At 39.6% G+C, this 18550-nt stretch overlaps 1 protein-coding gene across 1 annotated transcript in view; it reads right to left on the bottom strand.

Annotated features, from left to right (window-relative positions):
* The window catches only part of LOC107676966 (transducin-like enhancer protein 1), a 40298-nt gene extending 22296 nt beyond the window's left edge, over positions 1-18002 (bottom strand). Inside the window, exons 1-4 of the mRNA XM_016471730.1 lie at positions 17594-18002; positions 11621-11775; positions 3263-3326; positions 1047-1091 (exon numbers count right to left, since the gene is read on the bottom strand). Coding sequence (XP_016327216.1) covers positions 1047-1091; positions 3263-3326; positions 11621-11775; positions 17594-17617 — 288 coding nt within the window. The 5' untranslated portion in view covers positions 17618-18002. The remainder of the gene's footprint in view (positions 1-1046; positions 1092-3262; positions 3327-11620; positions 11776-17593) is intronic.
* Positions 18003-18550: the final 548 nt, after the last annotated feature.

An 18550-nucleotide genomic window follows, 5' to 3' on the forward strand; every position in this document is an offset into this window, starting at 1 on the left:
TTTGTTTTCGAATTTGTCATTGTGTTTTCTGACTTATTTTGTTTTCGAATTTGTCATTGTGTTTTCTGAATTGTTGTTGTGTTTTCTGAATTGTTATTTTGTTTTTTAGACCTGCATTTGCGTTTGTAATTTGTTATTTTGTTTTCAGAATTGTGATTTGTTTTGCACTTCTCGGCCACCGTAGATTTGTTTCATTCATACTCTACACCGGAGGGCACCCTCGCGCAGAAAGTCCACAAGTAAGACTCATAGGACTAATAAAACAAATAACTTTCCATGAAATCTTTTATATGGACAAAAGCATCCTGCTGTATAAAATGCAGAAAAAAAAATGTTTTGTATGATGAAATATCATGAGAATCAGCACACAGTTACAACAGTATATGGTTTATCGGTGTTCTTCAAGCCATTTCAGGTATTTTCATATGATAATGTATATTTATATCACAATGGAAATCGACATCACCTTCATCACTGCATAGAATACTATAAAATAACTATCAGTTCACAGACGGAAGTTATTTCAAACACTCGATCGACACCGTAACACAAGTTTGGAATAAAAATATGTAGTTATTCTCATAATATGTATTTGACACGGTGCTAAACTAAAAACGGTTAGCATTTTAGTTGCTTCTGTTTAGTGTAATTGTTCCTTTTGTATGTAATGGTGCGATTCATTGGTCAAAAAAGAAAAAAAAACAAATAAAGATTAATTTGACTGATAGAATGATTTATTATTATTTTAATTTTGAAAGATTTCTATAGATATCACGAGATATCATTATCGTGAATTTTTGAGGCCATGATAAAACAATGTAATGAAAAAATCTGATATTGTGACAGCCCTACTTTTGTGTTCAACAGAAGAAATAAACTCGTACAGTTTTGGAACAACATGAGGGAGAGTAAATGACAACAATTTTCTTTTTTGAGAGAACTATCCCTTTAAATGTGTTTACCTTAACATTTGACTGTTGTTTCAGTATAATTGGTGTAAAACTGCTAAATCAAAAGATATCAGCAGAGGGAACCAGCAAACTTACCTGTTTGTGCATCTCTATGTTGAGGCCGTAGGACATTTCGTAGTACTGAAAAAAAGAAAAGGATATCATTAAACTGACAAATACTAGGAGTATTCGAGTTGGCTGTTTTAAATGTTAATTAGTGTCATTATTTGTTTGGAAATCATTGGAAATCAAGTCACTCTGCAGAGGTGTGTAGTGTCGTCAAAAGTACTGACTTCGGTACCAGTCCGTACTGAAATTTTAAAAATGTCCATTTCCCGCTAACATTTGAATGCTGTTGAGCGGATTCTTAAACACCTCTGATTGGCCATTGTGTTCACGCACTCAACAGATATGACTGTGATTGGCTACAAAGATCATCGCTTCACGGTCTTCACCGAGCGAAGCGTTCACACAGAAGCACACAGGAGCGTTTGAAAGCAGGCGTCTGCCAGCGATCGTCTATGTGCAGATATATTAGGGATCCGCTGATATACGCGGCTTTCAAACGCTCCCGTGTGCTTCTGTGTGAGCACAGAAAAATATATTTTTTTGCAGTCAACAGTATAGCGATATATGACAGAAGTTACACTCAAACTAAACAGGTTTCAACTTTCATTGTGACGAATGTGTGACCAACTTGAACCTGTTGCGAAATCTGCCTGAGGAAACTTTCACTCTCATCTGAAATTTCTGATTGCATGGATTCCTATTGAAATGTGTTGCAAAAATTGGCCAAACAATGGTAAATGTAATCACACTGTTAGAAAAGGCAGACCTTGCCACAAATTGCAGAAATCTATGGAAGCCTGTTTCCGCCACTGAATTAAAAAAAAAAAAAGGTAATTGCGACTTTTTATCTCACAATTCAGATTTTTTTCACAGAATTGTGAGATATAAACTTGCAATTGCGAGTTATAAAATCAGAATTGCGAGATATAAAGTCACAATTGCGAGTTAAAGCCCAATTTTGAGGGGGGAAAAAGACTGATATGTTCTCAGAATTGCGAGTTGATATCTCAAAATTCTGACTTTATAACTAGCAATTGCGAGTTTATATCTCACAATTCTGAGAAAAAAAGTCAGAATTGCGAGATATAAACTCGCAATTGAGAGAAAAAAAGTCAGAATTGTGAGTTTATATCTCGCAGTTCTGAATTTATTTATCAGAATTGCGACTTTATGTCTCGCAATTGCGAGTTTATATCACGCAATTCTGACTTTATTTCTCAGAATTGCGAGTTTATATCTCTCAATTATGACTTTTTAACTCACAATTGCGAGTTTATATCACGCAATTCTGAGAAAAAAAGTCAGAATTGTGAGATAAAAAGTCACAATTACATCTTTTATTTTTTTATTCAGTGGCGGAAATGGGCTTCCATAGAAATCAGCTTAGAGCTGATAAAAAAAAAAATCATCCTAAACCCATGTGTGGTTATTTTTAAAGAGTATTTTATAAAAATGTAGTCCACATGAAGAAAAGAACACAGCTCAACACCACATTTACTGATAATATTCACCTTTCACCCTGATAATATTCTCTCACAAGTCTGAGAGAATCTGTGTTCCTCACAAAAATGGCTTCATAAGACTTCCATATGAAGCAAGCAATGTGGTCTACTTTTTTGTCTATTCGTTGTTCAAATACTTAGTCAAAAACTCCTACTTGTCTGTTCCATGTCGGTAAATAAACAAGGTTCACTTTTTAGTAAACAATTCCTTTCAGCTAGCTGGTTAAATTCTGGTATGGAGGATAAAAAAAAAAAAAAGTGTAATTTTATTAGATAGAGAGAATAAAGTAAAAAGGAAAGGAGAGGCAGAGAGAAAAGGGTAAAAACAACAGAGACGGAGGGATAGAAAGACCCTTTCAATAAAAGAAGCTGGCCTGACAGCTGCCTGTTGTATTCACCAGCTCTGCCAAGAGCCCACGGTGTTGCTAGGCGACTCCCACACTAAAAAAAAATTATGAGCCAAGAAGAAAAAAAAAAAGGGAGAGAAAGAAAACGGACAGAGAAAAGGGGTTAAGCCGTCTGCCAAGAGCAAATGGCATGCCAGGCACACATAGCTGCCATATCTGTGGGCACTGAGGCACATGGCAGCAGCTCTGAAAACTCATTCTCTGTGATGGATGAGCTGCGTTTGAAAGACTTCTAATTGAGGGCTGAAGAAAGATGTCTGCTGTTTGGATGCGTGTTGCATCTGATGCCTGATGCAAAACTAAGTTGGGGTGTGTGTGTGTGTGTTTGTCTTACCATGACATAATGTCTCTGTATTTCTGTCTTCTCTGTGGCCAGCTTTTCACACTCCAACTTCAGACTGCAGAAGAAACAGAAAGAGATATGTTTTATTGGATTGGTTGAAAGAGCGATTCTGCTGGACTGTTTGGGTGTTCAGACATATATAGACAGAGATGACAAAGACAAAAACAGACAATTACAGACAAATAAAAAGACATCACAGAAAGAGATAGGAACACAAACCGAGAGACAAAGCCAGATAATGAAGAAAGAAAATTAACTAGAGAACGAGACACACTGACAGACAGATATACAATATATAGACACATTAGATTTACAAGACAGAAATAGACACGCATAAATATACAGAGATATAAAAACAGAATAAAGAAAGACAAAAGATGTAGACATAGGATTTAGACAGACATAAAAGATAGACAATATAGACAAGATGCGGACAGACAGAAAGATATAGAGTAGAGACACAGATCGAAATAGTCAAACACAAGTTAGATGTAAAGACGGACAAGGAACACAGAGACGCAAGATGGAGACAAAAATAGAAAGACGGATAAAAATAAAACAGACACAGACATATAGAAAGACAAGATAGATGTAAAGACAGACAGATAATGAAGACAGAAGGCCAGAAAGAGACAGATTGGCAGATAGATATTCACTAGGCTATATATAGCCCCATAAGATTTACAAGACAGAAATAGAGACACATACAGATAAACAGATGACATAAGAGACATACAGAAAGACTGAAAAGACAGACAGAACGATAGGCAGGGACACAGATGCATATATAGAAAGACAAATACAAGTTAGACATGTAAAGACAAAATCATAGAAAGACAGACAGAGACACAAACCAACACATACAAGATATACGGAAAAAAACAACAACAAAGAGACAAAAAAGACACAGAAAGACAAACACAGACAGATAGAAGTAAAACAGACACTCAAAGAAACAAAAAATAGATGCAAAGACTGAGAGACAAACCAACAGCTATATAGATAGATAATGAATAAGACCAAAAATGAAGACAGACAAGATGAGAAACAGATGGACAGACATTTATAAGATATATAGCTACAAAGTATCAAAATATAGATGGACACGATAGATAGATAGATAGATAGATAGATAGATATAAACAGATACAGACAGATAGACAGACAGATGCACAAAGACAAATTAATTAGATGTAAAGACAGACAAACAAAGACAAAGACAGATAGACAGATACCTCACACACCAATATTGAATCAATCAACTACAATCAAAACAGCACACTCGCTCTCGTCTCTTGGCTGTATTTCAGCTCTTTACACACGGACTTATTTGCAGCCGTCAGTTTTATGCGAGCGCGCAGGAGGGCCTGGGAAAATTAGAATATGATTAATACCGCAACATTACTGCACCGCAACAGGTAATAACGGCACATCCGCTCTCCTTCACTGACTGCGCACAACCGTCGATAATTGACTCATTTATCACCGCGAGTGAGGAAGAGCGCCCCCATCGCAGGATTTCCAAGAACTGACAAATCTATCGGTGCTCGTTATTTATTTATTTCCCAGCTCGCCTGAATGAGTTGGCCTCAATTATGCGATGCGGTGAAGACATCGCTCACTTGTGCAAAATCGTAGGGGAAGTTGGAGAAAACAGCATGACAGCTCAGAATATTGTCAGGTTCATTGGATAAAGATGCTAGATCTGTTTTTGGGCTTATATTTACATAGATTACGAGATATAAATACCATCATTTAAATTCTGCAGCGTCTCCCACTTGGAAAAAGGGCATAGGGAGTTCAGCATGCCACGAGGCTGGAGTGGATTTAGAGAGGTAAATCAAGGCTAATGTGGAATTAAACTTCAAAAGGTCAAATCTGTTAAACGCAGGCAGGACACCTCGACACGCAATAAACAACAGCAACTGGAAGGTTCTGCAAGTCCAAACAATCACTGAGCATTAGTTGTTCTACCCCTTACAACAATTTACCATTTTAAAGGAATAGGCCTAGTTTACCCAAAAATGAAAATTCTATCATTAATTACTCGCCCTCATGTCATTCCAAACCCGTAAGACCTTTGTTCATGCAGCTACCACGTTCAAGCCCCAGAAATGTAGTAAGGATATCATTAAAATAGTCCATGTGTCATCAGTGGTTCAACCTTAATTTTATGAAGCTACGAGAATACTTTTTGTGCGCAAAGAAAACGAAAAATAATGACTTTATTTCTTTTGGTTGAACCACTGATGTTACATGGACTATTTTAATGATGTCCTTACTACCTTTCTAGGCCTTGAATGTGGTAGTTGTGTTGCCGTCTATGCAGGGTCAGAAAGCTCTCGGATTTCATCAAAAATATCTTAATTTGTTTTCAGAAGATAAACGAAGGTCTCACAAGTTTGGAACGACATGAGAGTGAGTAATTAATGACAATTTTCATTTTTGGGTGAACTATGCTTTTACCCTTAGTAACCATGTGACAACTTGGTATTATTGATCTTAATGTCAAAGATTAGAAAAGTTGTTCCCATCTTTAATTATAAGTGGTGTACTTTATAACGCAAGTCTCTTTTAGCATGCATCATGACGCTTGAACTTTGAATGGTTAAATGTGTGTTAGGTGACAAAGCAAAAAAGTAGTAAATACAGGTGTAATGCAAGTGCGAGAGGGTGCTTTTCAAATTCTATAATATTTTGTCTAAAACACCAAAATCAATTGAAATCAACTAGGGCTGGGTAAAAAAATATCGATATCTCGACATTAATCGATTCTCATTTCTACGGAACGATATCGATTCTTAAATCCCTAGAATCGATTATTCTAGCCTGTTTTCAGTTAATGGACGGAACGTTGAAGCGCACCTCCCATCCAATAAACCGCAATAAGCATTGTGCTTTGGTACTTTTAATATGAAACAAAGTCTCAGATTTCAAATTCTTTCCATTGTATTGCAGTATTCAAACAATAAATGCCATTTTGGCGCTGTTTAATGTGGAGTGACAGATCGCTGTAGCACCTCGATCAACAGATGCGGCAGCGTGAGGCGCACGTGAACATCTCCTCCACATTAATACCATTTTCAGCACAAAATAAACATGACTACACATCCGAAGGTAAGTTAAAAGAAAGAGTATAACTTTACCGTATCCTGTCTCACGTAATCGCTCAATCAGTGTTTCAGCCGCACAAAGACGTCAATATAACGGCTTGTAAACAATGTCACGTAATGTCAAATTTACCTCAGAAAAAAATTATTTGGTGACCATAAACTTAGTCAGATAGAAAAATAAACTGTAGAGAGGGGCATTTTGCTAAATATACAGGTGCATCTCAATAAATTTGAATGTCATGTAAAAGTTCATTTATTTCAGTAATTCAACTCAAATTGTGAAACTCGTGTATTAAATAAATTCAATGCACACAGACTGAAGTAGTTTAAGTCTTTGGTTCTTTTAATTGTGATGATTTTGGCTCACATTTAACAAAAACCCACAAATTCACTATCTCAACAAATTAGAATACTTCATAAGACCAATAAAAAAAAACATTTTTAGTGAATTGTTGGCCTTCTGGAAAGTATGTTCATTTACTGTACATGTACTCAATACTTGGTAGGGGCTCCTTTTGCTTTAATTACTGCCTCAATTCGGCATGGCATGGAGATTTATTGAGATGCACCTGTATGCACCATATAACATATTCATTATAAATGTTACTGTTCTTCAATGTTTAATTTATGTTTGGATAAATTATGTTAATTTAATTTATGTTTTTATGACAGCCACCATTATGTTTATATTTCAAAAAAACGAACTGAAGTAGAAATATTATTATGTAATTGTAACTTTATTATTTTTAAAAAATTCATTAAGTGTAATTTTAACAAATCAGTCAATTTTAACCTTCAATTATAGTAATGGTAGTACCAACTGACTCTCATGTATATTTTACAGCATTAGTTGAGAGATTTTTTTTTCCTTGAGAAAATTTGGCATGTACCGTAGGCCTACATGATATATATCCAAAATGATCGATATTGAATCGAATCGGTAATCGAATTGAACCGCAAGCTTGTGAATGAGAATCAAATCGAATTGTGAAATTTGTGTCAAAACCCAGCCCTATATCCAAAATAATCGATATTGAATTGAATCGAAAGCTTGTGAATGAGAATTGAATCATGAAATTTGTGTCAAAACCCTGCCCTAAAATCAACCCAAACTGACATGGAATTAAGGCACATAAACGATGTACCTAAAGATTCCCACCCTTAATTACTAAACCTCAAAACCACACAATGAGAAAGGGAGATAAAGAAAAAAAAGAGAAAAAAAAAAAAAAAAAGAGAAAGAGAGGTCTCTTTCTTTCCCTGACAGCCGATAAGATGATCATCTGAACGTGCATCAAATCTGCAGGCTGCCTGCGCCACAGCAATCCTGCCAGCAAAGCACCATTACTTCAATATGTACACACGGGCTAACTGCACTTTTAATCATCTCGCACACCACAACAGAGTGAATTCATAACGAAGACTCGAAGCGTAATGCCTGAATGAGAAATCTGAGTGAAAAAGCAAATGTTCAATCTGACGGTGAGGAGAATCAGTCCAATTAGAGAAAGTGAGGACACTTCCTCACAGATCTCATCTTCATTTGCCATGCCTGTGCCTCATTAGTAAAAGCCCTTGTGTCTTCTGTATTCTCGTAGTGCTTTTTCATCTCTCTGCTTAAAGCGCACACACACATAGTGATTAGTTAGTGAAATAGTCCAGTTCAGAGCTAAATTAAACCCCATTACTGCCAGAGAAAGGATTGATGAAGGTTTTGCCTTTGCAGAAAATTTTCAGCACACGCAAACTCATACACTCTTTGAAGCCTGAAATGTGCTCTATGCTAGAGCATGAACACATATGCATTTCATGTATTCAGAAATTACAGATTTATAAAGCAACATAATTAAATGTTGCATTCTCAGCATTGCCACAGGGGGCGCTAATGGTTATTTTTCTTTAGGTCAACAAATGCCAGAGCCATAGATGCATACTGATTCCTAGATCAGGTCATTTTTTGTCTACATTTGTCTATTGAAAGTTTTTCAGAAAGATGTTTCGTCAGCTGAACAATTGCTATGTTAAACAAAAGTACAATCCACTGAACCCACTGTACGTCTTTTTCACAGCCTCATCTTCATTCCTGTCAGAAATTAAATACTAAGGTCCAAGACTGCTGAACTGTTAATCAAGTTAAAAACAATTGCATGTAATGGTTAGCATGTTTATAGCTAGCTACCTGAACAATCGTACAATGCACACACAAGTTTTCCTAGCCATACATTAAGGTGGCAAACCGTAATGCCATAAAACAAGACCATGCCCACGTTATTTCACATGGTAGAAACTAAAACAGCACTGTCGATGCAAGTATACAGCAAACATCTCTGATGAAAAACTCTTGTCAGACACACACCGACATTAAAGCGCAATTGCGAACCAAACCACCCACCACAAACACATGCGCTTAAATACACACGCGCTCGAAGGGGGAATGCCGGGCCACACACATACAGATGTATCCAGCAAAGCAGACCTAAACCACAAACCCCAGACTGCATAAAGATGCCTAGAATCCACTAAAAAGTCCACTCTGTCTTGGCACAAAGAAGGAATCATGGGTATCAGCGCAATGCTCTTTGTGTGCGGGTGGCTGTCTGTGGGTTGGCTGTCTTTATGTCTGAGCCATTGCAAACCCAGAGGACACATTAGCAAGGTAGGTGAGCTGATGTGTGTGAGCTTGTGTGTTCAGAAAAGGGCTGGGCAAAGCAAGAACTACTGTAATGAGAACCTCCGGTCTAAAGCTCTCCTGTCTGCTGATTAGAGGCCTTCTACACAAAAAACACCCAAACCTAAACACACGATCACGAACACGCAGAGACATATCCAAAACATGTGCAGCGCTGCAAGCAACACAGCATGGTATGGAGCAGCTCACTTTGTTATGCAGTTCCTGCCCAGTTCACATTTCCTGCCGGACCTTGCACTGTAACCTGACCTCGGCCTAAGTGTGCTTCTCACATAGACCAGTGCCCACACACAAACATACCTCACCCCAGCTCATCTTGCCAAATCTCTTTAGCTCTGACTCTTTCCTGTCCTTTAATCCAACAACAATCAGCCTCCAGACATAAATTATGAGAACTAAAATTAAAATCTAAGCCATGCCACATATAGCCAACATAATGTGCCTGTCTGGCGTGTCCCGTGTGTGCTTGCCACGTTCTACCTGGAGCAGGACCAGCTCCGTGGCAGGAGAATTCTTATGGGAAATGCCGCATCTGAACACCATGGGAAGGCCTCTGCTAATCTTGTTGTCTGACCTAAAGAAGGTCTGCGATTTCAGACTTCACATTGTAATGCCTCACGAAGTGCCATTCAGGGGCTAATTACAGTGCTATCAAGAAATTTAAGTCAAACTGTAAAATCACCCATTGACTTGAACTCACAATGTTTGACATTCAAATTATAATGCTGCTTTGTTGTGTTGGAAAGATGGTATTTACGGGATAAGCATACATTAGCAATACTGGCTATAATTATGAGTGGGGAAACTGGATTTTCTTCGAGCCCATAAGTTGAGTTGGGAGGCACATCAATTAGAACTTCATGGCAGAAGCTAAGTGCTATTGATCATAATACTTGTCAATCTTGACTCTACGGTGTAGTATTCAGACAGTTTGTGCACCACTAATGAAAGACAGTAATAAGACTTGCCAGAAAATGCCACGGTTTTAGCCAAATTATCTACATTTCCCATCACTCTCTGTGGCAGCACGAGAATGAAACAAAAGCATCAATTGCACACCTAATGCACATCTTCTGCTCTTTGTTTTGTCGCTCTAGATGGTAAAAAGGAAATATAATGGAAAAGAATGAAAGAAATAAAGTGCCCACATCGTTCTTTTAATTCAGACCAAAATCACATTTAAAATTAATATTGATTAACAAGCATAACTTGCATGAAGTATTTGCATACTGTGCTGATTGGATCATACATTATTTTACTAATGCAAATGCAGTTTATTAGGTCTTGAGTAAAGTATTAAACTTATGTTGAAATGCTGTAATAATAAACACCCAACAAGAGAATTACCTCCTGCACTAATTTGATAACAATTGTGCAGGTGTTTGGTCCTCTGCATCAGGCTTAAGCCAGATTCATTAGATATCCGAGCAACAGCTAACTGCAAAAAGCAAGAGCAGATGAACAACTCTTAAAAACTCACTGGGAGACCAATAGAGGGCCGTATTATCCATTAAATTAATTTAGAAGGGTGCATAAAGTAACTGCTTCGCTGTTGGCTCCTGGGAAAGATTTTGAACAAATTCAACCATAACTATCCAGGCAGATATACGTAAGTGTAAAACCAGCATCCATCAGCAGGGCTGAACTGTGCTTGTACAGAGGATTTTTGAGCTTATTTGACTGAACTCCGAAGGCGGGAACACAAGAGACTTAACAATAGGAATGTGGGGACTGGGTGGATTTGCCGAATCTGGCATGAGGAATCAAAGCTGCAGCCGTGTGAAAGCTTGCCAGTAATAAGGAGGGGTGTAAGAGTGTGCAGAAGGGGCATGGACTACCATACTGGAGAGGATGCCAGCACCTACCAGAAATCATACATGGGTCATGCCTGGTCTGGCCACATTCCTCAGCCTCAGAGTACACATCAAACACATACCCACAGAATCAAAGGTGCACGTGTGTGTTATGAGAATGTGGTGGGCCTTTCCCATTCAGAAGCTACAGCAAGGGATTTCTGTTGAATACTAACAAAAATTCTATGCCCTACTTGTTAGAAATTCCAGCTGGTGTTGAATAGAGGCGTCCAATCCTGCTCCTGGAAGGCCACCTTTTTGCAATAACCTCCCATGGAAGTTTATAATAATCCAGAAGACCAGTTCAGGTGCATTTAACAACTGTTAGACCTAAACTTTGCAAGAGAATGGCCCTCCAGGTGCAGAACTAGACACCCATGGTGTAGAAGGTTGATCAGATGGATGGCTAGCTGTTGGGGGTGAAGTCTGTCATCTTGGTATGGCTGGTTAGAGCTCACACACATCTTCGGGAAAGCACAAAACTAGCTACCACAAGAAAGCAACCTGAAAACTCTAACCACTGACATTTTAACCTTTTTTTTATAGCCCAACAATTGCACTGCATCAGGAATTCTGCAAAGACACCCTCGCGTGGGATGACTAAATCACAGGCTTGGGAATAATGATTCTCGATAATACTGACATTAGACATCTTAGAGCTTAGCGCATATATGTATTAGAAAGGGGGTTGTACCTGTGATACTGTGTCTGCAGGAACTGAAATTCCTCCTTTATGCGGTCCAGGGTCTCGGGGTAAGTGAGTTTTAGAGGTTGGGTCAACCCCGATGCTGTAGCGGCCGCAGCTGCAGCAGCTGAAGCAGAGGACCCAAGGGGTGGTTGCAAAGGTGCCTATGTGGGAAAATAAAGGAGAGTTAGCATCTGAAATTTGTTTTTAAATGGATGAAGATTTCTGGCAACTGTCGGGCCTAACGCATGGACCTGGATCTGTTAATCATTTCAACACTTATAATGAAACTCGGCTTAAAACAGTGAATTATGTATTCTTCAAAAACCAGACAATTCATTCAGTGCGAACGTGATTTGAGGAACTCATTGCACAGAGGTCTGTGAGCGTGATAGAGAGTGCTGTGCACATGGCAGAAATGAAGGACACTGATGAAAGACAAGCTCCCCAGAATGAGAGAGAAACCAATGAAAGAATGAGAGAGGATGGGGGTTGGGGTAGTTCCATGACATAGGCTGCATTGTAAACAGATAAAGCATTACAGACAGATGCGTGTCTATATCACATTGGTTGTGGGTTTGCTGAGGATGAGGGATTGGTGTGGGGACCATGCTTGCTGCTAGAATTAAGACATTTGTTTAAAATTAAGCATGGATTAGAAGAGGGCGCAAGAAGGGTGGGACCCCACCAAGCTAACTGAATTCCGCCAGCTCCAGCAATTAGGAGCTTGGCCTCAGGGTAATGCAGACAGACAGGCAAACAAAAGCCTATGTGCTGTACAGTAGGGCCTGTCCATCCGTCTATCTGTCTTCTGCACTTCTACTGACGAAGGTCCTCAAGCTCATGACTACACCTCACAGGGGTTCTCGCACTTCTCATGGGAAACTCTTCTTCTAATGAGCTAAAAGAGGGGAAAACCGCCAAAAGGGACATGATTGATCAAATGTGAAAGCGCATAAAGCCCCATTACTTCAATTAGCATGGAGCATTTGGTTTTGACGGTAGTCGCATTTACTGCCAAGCACTTGAACAGCTAACCATTGGCAAAGTGTCATAGGGTGTTATGAGCATGTGTGACCTGCATTAACACTGTAAAGGCCTTGACTTATCCAAGAGTTACGGAGAAAATGAAAGACACAGTACATGGACAGTTTAAGCTTAAAGCTGGTCTTGGAGGGATGGGGACAGATGTAGCTGCAAATATCGAATGGGGGGTGGAGAGTGTCTGTGGGTGAAAGGGGTCACCCTATGTCGGGGCACCAGGCTTGGAGTACTGGGGGGGCAGTTTGAGGGGGGCTTGGACCAAACTACACGGGGAGAATGGAGCCTCTCGGCCTTCGGCTCATGGGAGACATGGCGCATTGTTAGAGACTCTAACGAGCTCCTCTCTCCAGCCCTGCATTTCAATCTGCTGTCCAGATCCCCGGCTCTCACAGCTCTGGCCTAGCAGGGAGCACACACACACACACTACAATTACTCCTCACAAGCCAAAGAAAAGAGTCTGGAGAACAAGAGGAGGAAGGCCTTTTGACGGGGAAGAGGCGGGAGGAAGGGGGAATGACACTTGGCTCTATTCCCTTCTTCCTCTTTATCTCCTCTCTCTCTCTACCCCACCCAGCCTCTCACTCTGATATTCACCTCTTTTTATTTAATTTTGCGTACAGGTGCAAAGAGGCTTCCGGAAGAAAGAAAAAAGGAACGACAAAGAGAGCAGGCCTTCACTGAAAGGCTGAGACCAAAGAGCGAGTCGCATGGAGCTTCTTGGAGACTCAATGTTCATTAATTAGACATTCAGGTTTCCAAAACCACAGAGTGTCACCACCTCTGAGAGGCCATTATTGAGGTTCTTTCTGTGTGTCCGGTAGGGCTGGACGATATGGCCAAAATTTATATCACGATATATTACACACATCAATTTATTTTGATCATTTTTATTTTTATTTTTTTCAGTTTACGAAAATGTTTTTTGAAATATCGGAAATGTGTTTAAAAATCATATCACCGTTATTGAAAAAATTGTCCAGCCCTAGTGTCCGGTCTCAATATTGCAGCCATTTTGATTCAGTGTTCTTATAACCTGCTTCACAGGCAAAATCGGCTTGTAAATTCTCTGGGCAACTTTCCTTGATGGTTGTCACAATAAATGGTCCACTTTACCTCGACAGTTTCACAACAAGGGTTTAACCTGGCATGGACCTGGCAGGGCATTGTGGGCCACTCTCGTCTTAGCGAGAGTCACAGACATAGTAATCTGCATTATGGCAAAACTCTGAAAACCCAAGTTGACTGAACTGATTAAATCTTATATTATGCCATGCACACGTGTCACAAAAGAAAAAGACAGCTTGAGGCAGTAATGACTTCAATCATGGCAAAATTCTCTCCTTTTTGGACGAGTGAAGAATTGCAAAGAAGTTCTCACATGACCTCTAGTAAGGGACAGGTCACGATAAAGTTGGAGTCTGCTTGAAATTATAGCTTGAGCTGTCTAGATACTATGAAAAGCCCAGTCTATAGATTATAGACATGTCCATGTTCGTTTCTTTACCACACTCACAATGTGTCTTGGAAAGTGTGAGTGTGCATGCAATGCTGCATGCAATGTTTCATGCAATGTTTTCATTTCTTCTCCTCTAATTACATGTTTTGTTGCATCAAACCATAATGATCTTCCAAATCCCCATGCCCACCCACTTACAAAGACACTAAACGAAGAAGAAGCTGCTAAACACTACTGCGCCTATGTCCACTGAGCTGTCCAAACCACAGCTTCTTTCTTTCCGTAAGAGGTCTGGCAGAGGGGCCTACAAGACTCCCACATGGCCTGTATCCGAGAATTGCTACACAGCCTGTGAAATGCAGCGGCCGGCCATGATGACCAACATCCCAAAACCTGTCAACATGGTGGCCTAACCTTTGATAAAGCCGTTTCTGCTTTCACACACAAATCTCTTGGAAAAAACTGACCACACGCTTGACGTTTCCATTCCCAGAGAATAGCTACAGAGCCCAATTTGGGATTCTCCAAACTCTTCACTGAGTTAATTGTTTAAATTATAACTGTGCCTTAGAAACAGTTGTATATTCTCTTTAGGTGTCTTTTCATGGGAGCCTCACCAAGTGAAGCCCGCTAATTATATCATGTTTTCCTTAAAAAATTAAGCTTTCACATAAACATCCACCCTAGGAAATGGGGTGGAGAAGGACTGAGGCTAAAAATAATTGGAATGGACTTTCTGTATCTCTGAACTATTTGAATAAGAACCTCTTTTTAGGTGTACACACAAATCCAAGGAACCAGGCGATGCTTTCCGAAGCAACGTTTGAAGTTCCTGCATTGTATATGAAATCTTTCGAATACAGTGTCAACAACCGGCAGCCATTTGCATTTTAAAGAACCTCCCCGAGAATCTGACCTAGGTACGGCCTTGTTTCATTGCAGCATGGAGCTTTAAGGAATGCCCCAGTAATCCCTTACTTAGATGGGGGAGGGGATGTGGGGTGTAGTATGGTGCCAGGCACCTGCTTCATTAACATCACACATCTTTTCTCTATCCTCTCTGCAAGCTCGTTATTCAAATTTCCCCGCTGTCAGGATACATTAGCAGCGCCGCGACGTTGGCTTGTCAGCTGTGGTAATTGCTCTAGGTGCTTCCTTTATGAGGTAACCCGCAGCCTGTTTGTTCTTTAGGTTTCAAGGAATTCCCTGCTTTCTCCCAATGACTTTTGCAAACTGAGGGTGACTTGGCTGAGGGTGCCATGGCCGGAATGGGCCATGCCCTGATTTCACTTGGATTCCTCTGAATACAGAAGGCTGGAGGATATGGGAACAGCGTCAGGGAGGAATACTGAGAAATACCTTACATAGGAAGGATAGTGGTGCTCCTCTGCTGGAGATGTCTTAGCTGGAGCAGATCCCTCCAGAAGCCAGAATTAGGACCAATCAGCAGGTGTCAGTAGGCAATTTGTAGGAACTGCCCACTATTTCAACCTGCCGATTAAGATTTTTCACTTCTATGACAATGTAAAAGTAGTCGTATGCAGCCTTATATGTAAACAATCCCGTTTTTTTGTTTGCATTACTCAAAAGCAATATAAATACAGGTGCAAATAATTTTCTCTCTTATCTGAATATAAAAACCTTATTTAACCCCAAAAAACATAGGTATTACTCTCTCTATTAGCCTAAAGTTAAACTGTGTACAACAACCACTTACTCTCCCATTCAAATGGTAAAAGCACTTTGAAAGCAAAAAACTGATGGACTTACTACTTAGCATGAAAATTATTGTTTTGGTTAAGAGGGGAAATGAAGAGAGATTTTTGACTGAAGCCATCCCTACATCAAACAAAAGGTTTTGTATTAAATTGCTTGTTTTAAACAAGATGATAATTTTCGGATGTATTAACCTTGTTCACACGCTGAGAAATGAGTGGGTTGGTTCTGTCTGTGTTTCAACCTCTTTATTTAACGCATACGGTCTTATTCCAATTTCATCAAGACATAGTCACTCATAATTGACTAAATTAAATATCTGTGCCATAGTTAATCTCTCTTCAGATTTTTTTATATGAATACTTACAGGTTATATCTAAAACCGTAAAGCTATGATTTGGACTAAAGAAGATCTCTTATTAAGATGACGAAACATAGCTGTATCACATCCCAACCACCTCTTCATGTTTCGGGCTGTTCAAGGTGAGTGGAAAGAGGCCATATTCAGAACTAGCTGGGTGCCCTGGAAAAACAGGTTGGACCCAATCGATCATTCTAAAGAGAAATAAGAAAAGAACCGAGCAACCTGGTCACTGCAGAGCAACAACTAAAAGGGGTGGAAAACCAAAATACTTCATCTATGTACCGCACATCTCCTTCAGATCACGAAATTGCACACCCCAGTGGAATCTAATTTCCATCCCTTAGGAAATGAATGTCAAAGCATTCTTAGGGAAGGTTGGGGGTCCTGGGGGAGGGGTGTATGGCGACTGTAGAGAAACCTCAGGAAGGATTTTAACACATAGCTTGATTCAATCAGTCCAGTGTGTTCAATGATAACTGACATTTATTAAATAACAGCTGACCAATATGGGTTTTTCAACAGCCAATACGATAACCAGAGAGCAGGATGACCAAAATCACGCTCGATATATCTGTGATACAGGCTTACATTTTAATTACAGCAATTGAGATGTACACTAAACCAAACATCGTTTCCCCAATATTTGCTATATAACACATTGTGCACTATATATTGACAGGACTTTTGAACTATTCTGACACAGCTAACGTACGTATTAATCGACCAAGCAATGCAATTATCGACCGATTAACTTCAAAATGTTCAAACATTGGCTGATTTATTGGCCTAGCTGATATACCACTAATACTAAAATCCCAACTAGCTTAGCTTCCTTTAAGATACGTTGCATGCCTTACGCTAAAAACAACAATCAAAAATAGCATACGAGGAAAAAAATGTAACTTAGAGCATAAAGAAAAAAATACAAGTCTAAAAGAGCGGCATCAAAGGATGGTCACATTGGAGGTTAATGCAGTACTGAAATCTGAAAAGTAATAAAACTTAAATGTATGAACGGTGAAAAGAAGTGTGGCACCTCTTGCAACTTATAGTACATCAGTAGTTAAAACAGCAGAAATACAAAGATCTGCCTACAACATGAAATGGGGTACACTAACAGTAACATAAAGGAGAAATAGTATCCTTTAAGCACATTGATTAAATTGATCGCATTGGTTACCTCCTATTTAAAAGCACATTTTAGTGTGGCTTGATTTGATCTAATCATGCCCTGATGAGTAGCACTACTCGGCCAACTACAGTTTCACAATCCATGTTAACGTTTAACCCAAATAATGAGACACGGGGTACAAACAGACTTTGTTTTAGCCTATATATGAAACGTACAAAAGCGCATTGCGCATCAAGTAGACGGTCATTTTAGGGAGTAAGGTAACTTACCGAGGGTCGATTCTGGGGAAACATGGTGAATAACGGGTTTGTTGCGGTTCGAGGGTCTTCTGTTTCGGTGTAGCCTTAAATGTTGTTTCAGAAGAGTTTGCGCCGTTCTGTGGGACTCAGAAGAACATTTGGCCCTGCTTCGGCGGCTCCAGGATTCCTCGCTCAAGACTCCCTTTGTTCTGCTTTATCGCGCGATATAAGATGCGCCCAGTCCGGTATCGAGTCCCACGCTACGACGCACCTCCAAATATCAGAATGCACGCGTTCGGCCTTCAGAGCTCCCCCGCCCTTGATGTGTTTTACTGATGAAAATAATAAAGAAACCAAGTGGATGGCCAGCTATCGTGCTCCCAAGACGTGACACTCAACGTAGCCACAGCTTCTTTTGTCTCTCTCTCTCTCTCTCTCTCTGTTTTTCAATGGGACATGCGAGTTGTTTTCTTCCAGACAAACGCATGCCCCCCCTGTGCAAAAAGAGAAGGGGTTTGGCTTGTGGTAACCAGAAGCAAAGAGTTAAATTCTCAAGTTACACTCATTTCAGGCTGCGGTGGGAGTGGGAACCCATAAGGCGCATGGATTGATCTGTTCAGTGCTGTATTTGTTTATGTATGTGGGTCAGTGACAAATAAGGATGCCTTGGGATAATTAAAAGGAGAAATCGTTTATAAATTAGTTCGTGGCATGGAAATGTTGTCTTTGTGTTTGATGGTTTCATACATTACATTGATTTATATCATTTTCTACAATTTAAAGACTCCAAAAATGCTAAGTTGTGTGACTATCAAGAAAAAGCACTACAATATATGGAGTGTACACAACCTAAACAATATTAAAATTAGGATGTTTTGTGGTTACCCTTTTAAAATGAATAAACTGTTTGTTTTTATATCAGTAATGCTAGGTTTTGCTGTCACATAAAAAACAAAACAAAATGGCTACCTGAATCTTGGTTACACC

Source organism: Sinocyclocheilus anshuiensis, unplaced genomic scaffold, assembly GCF_001515605.1.
Source record: "Sinocyclocheilus anshuiensis isolate Anshui unplaced genomic scaffold, SAMN03320099.WGS_v1.1 scaffold420, whole genome shotgun sequence".
NCBI lineage: Eukaryota > Metazoa > Chordata > Actinopteri > Cypriniformes > Cyprinidae > Sinocyclocheilus > Sinocyclocheilus anshuiensis.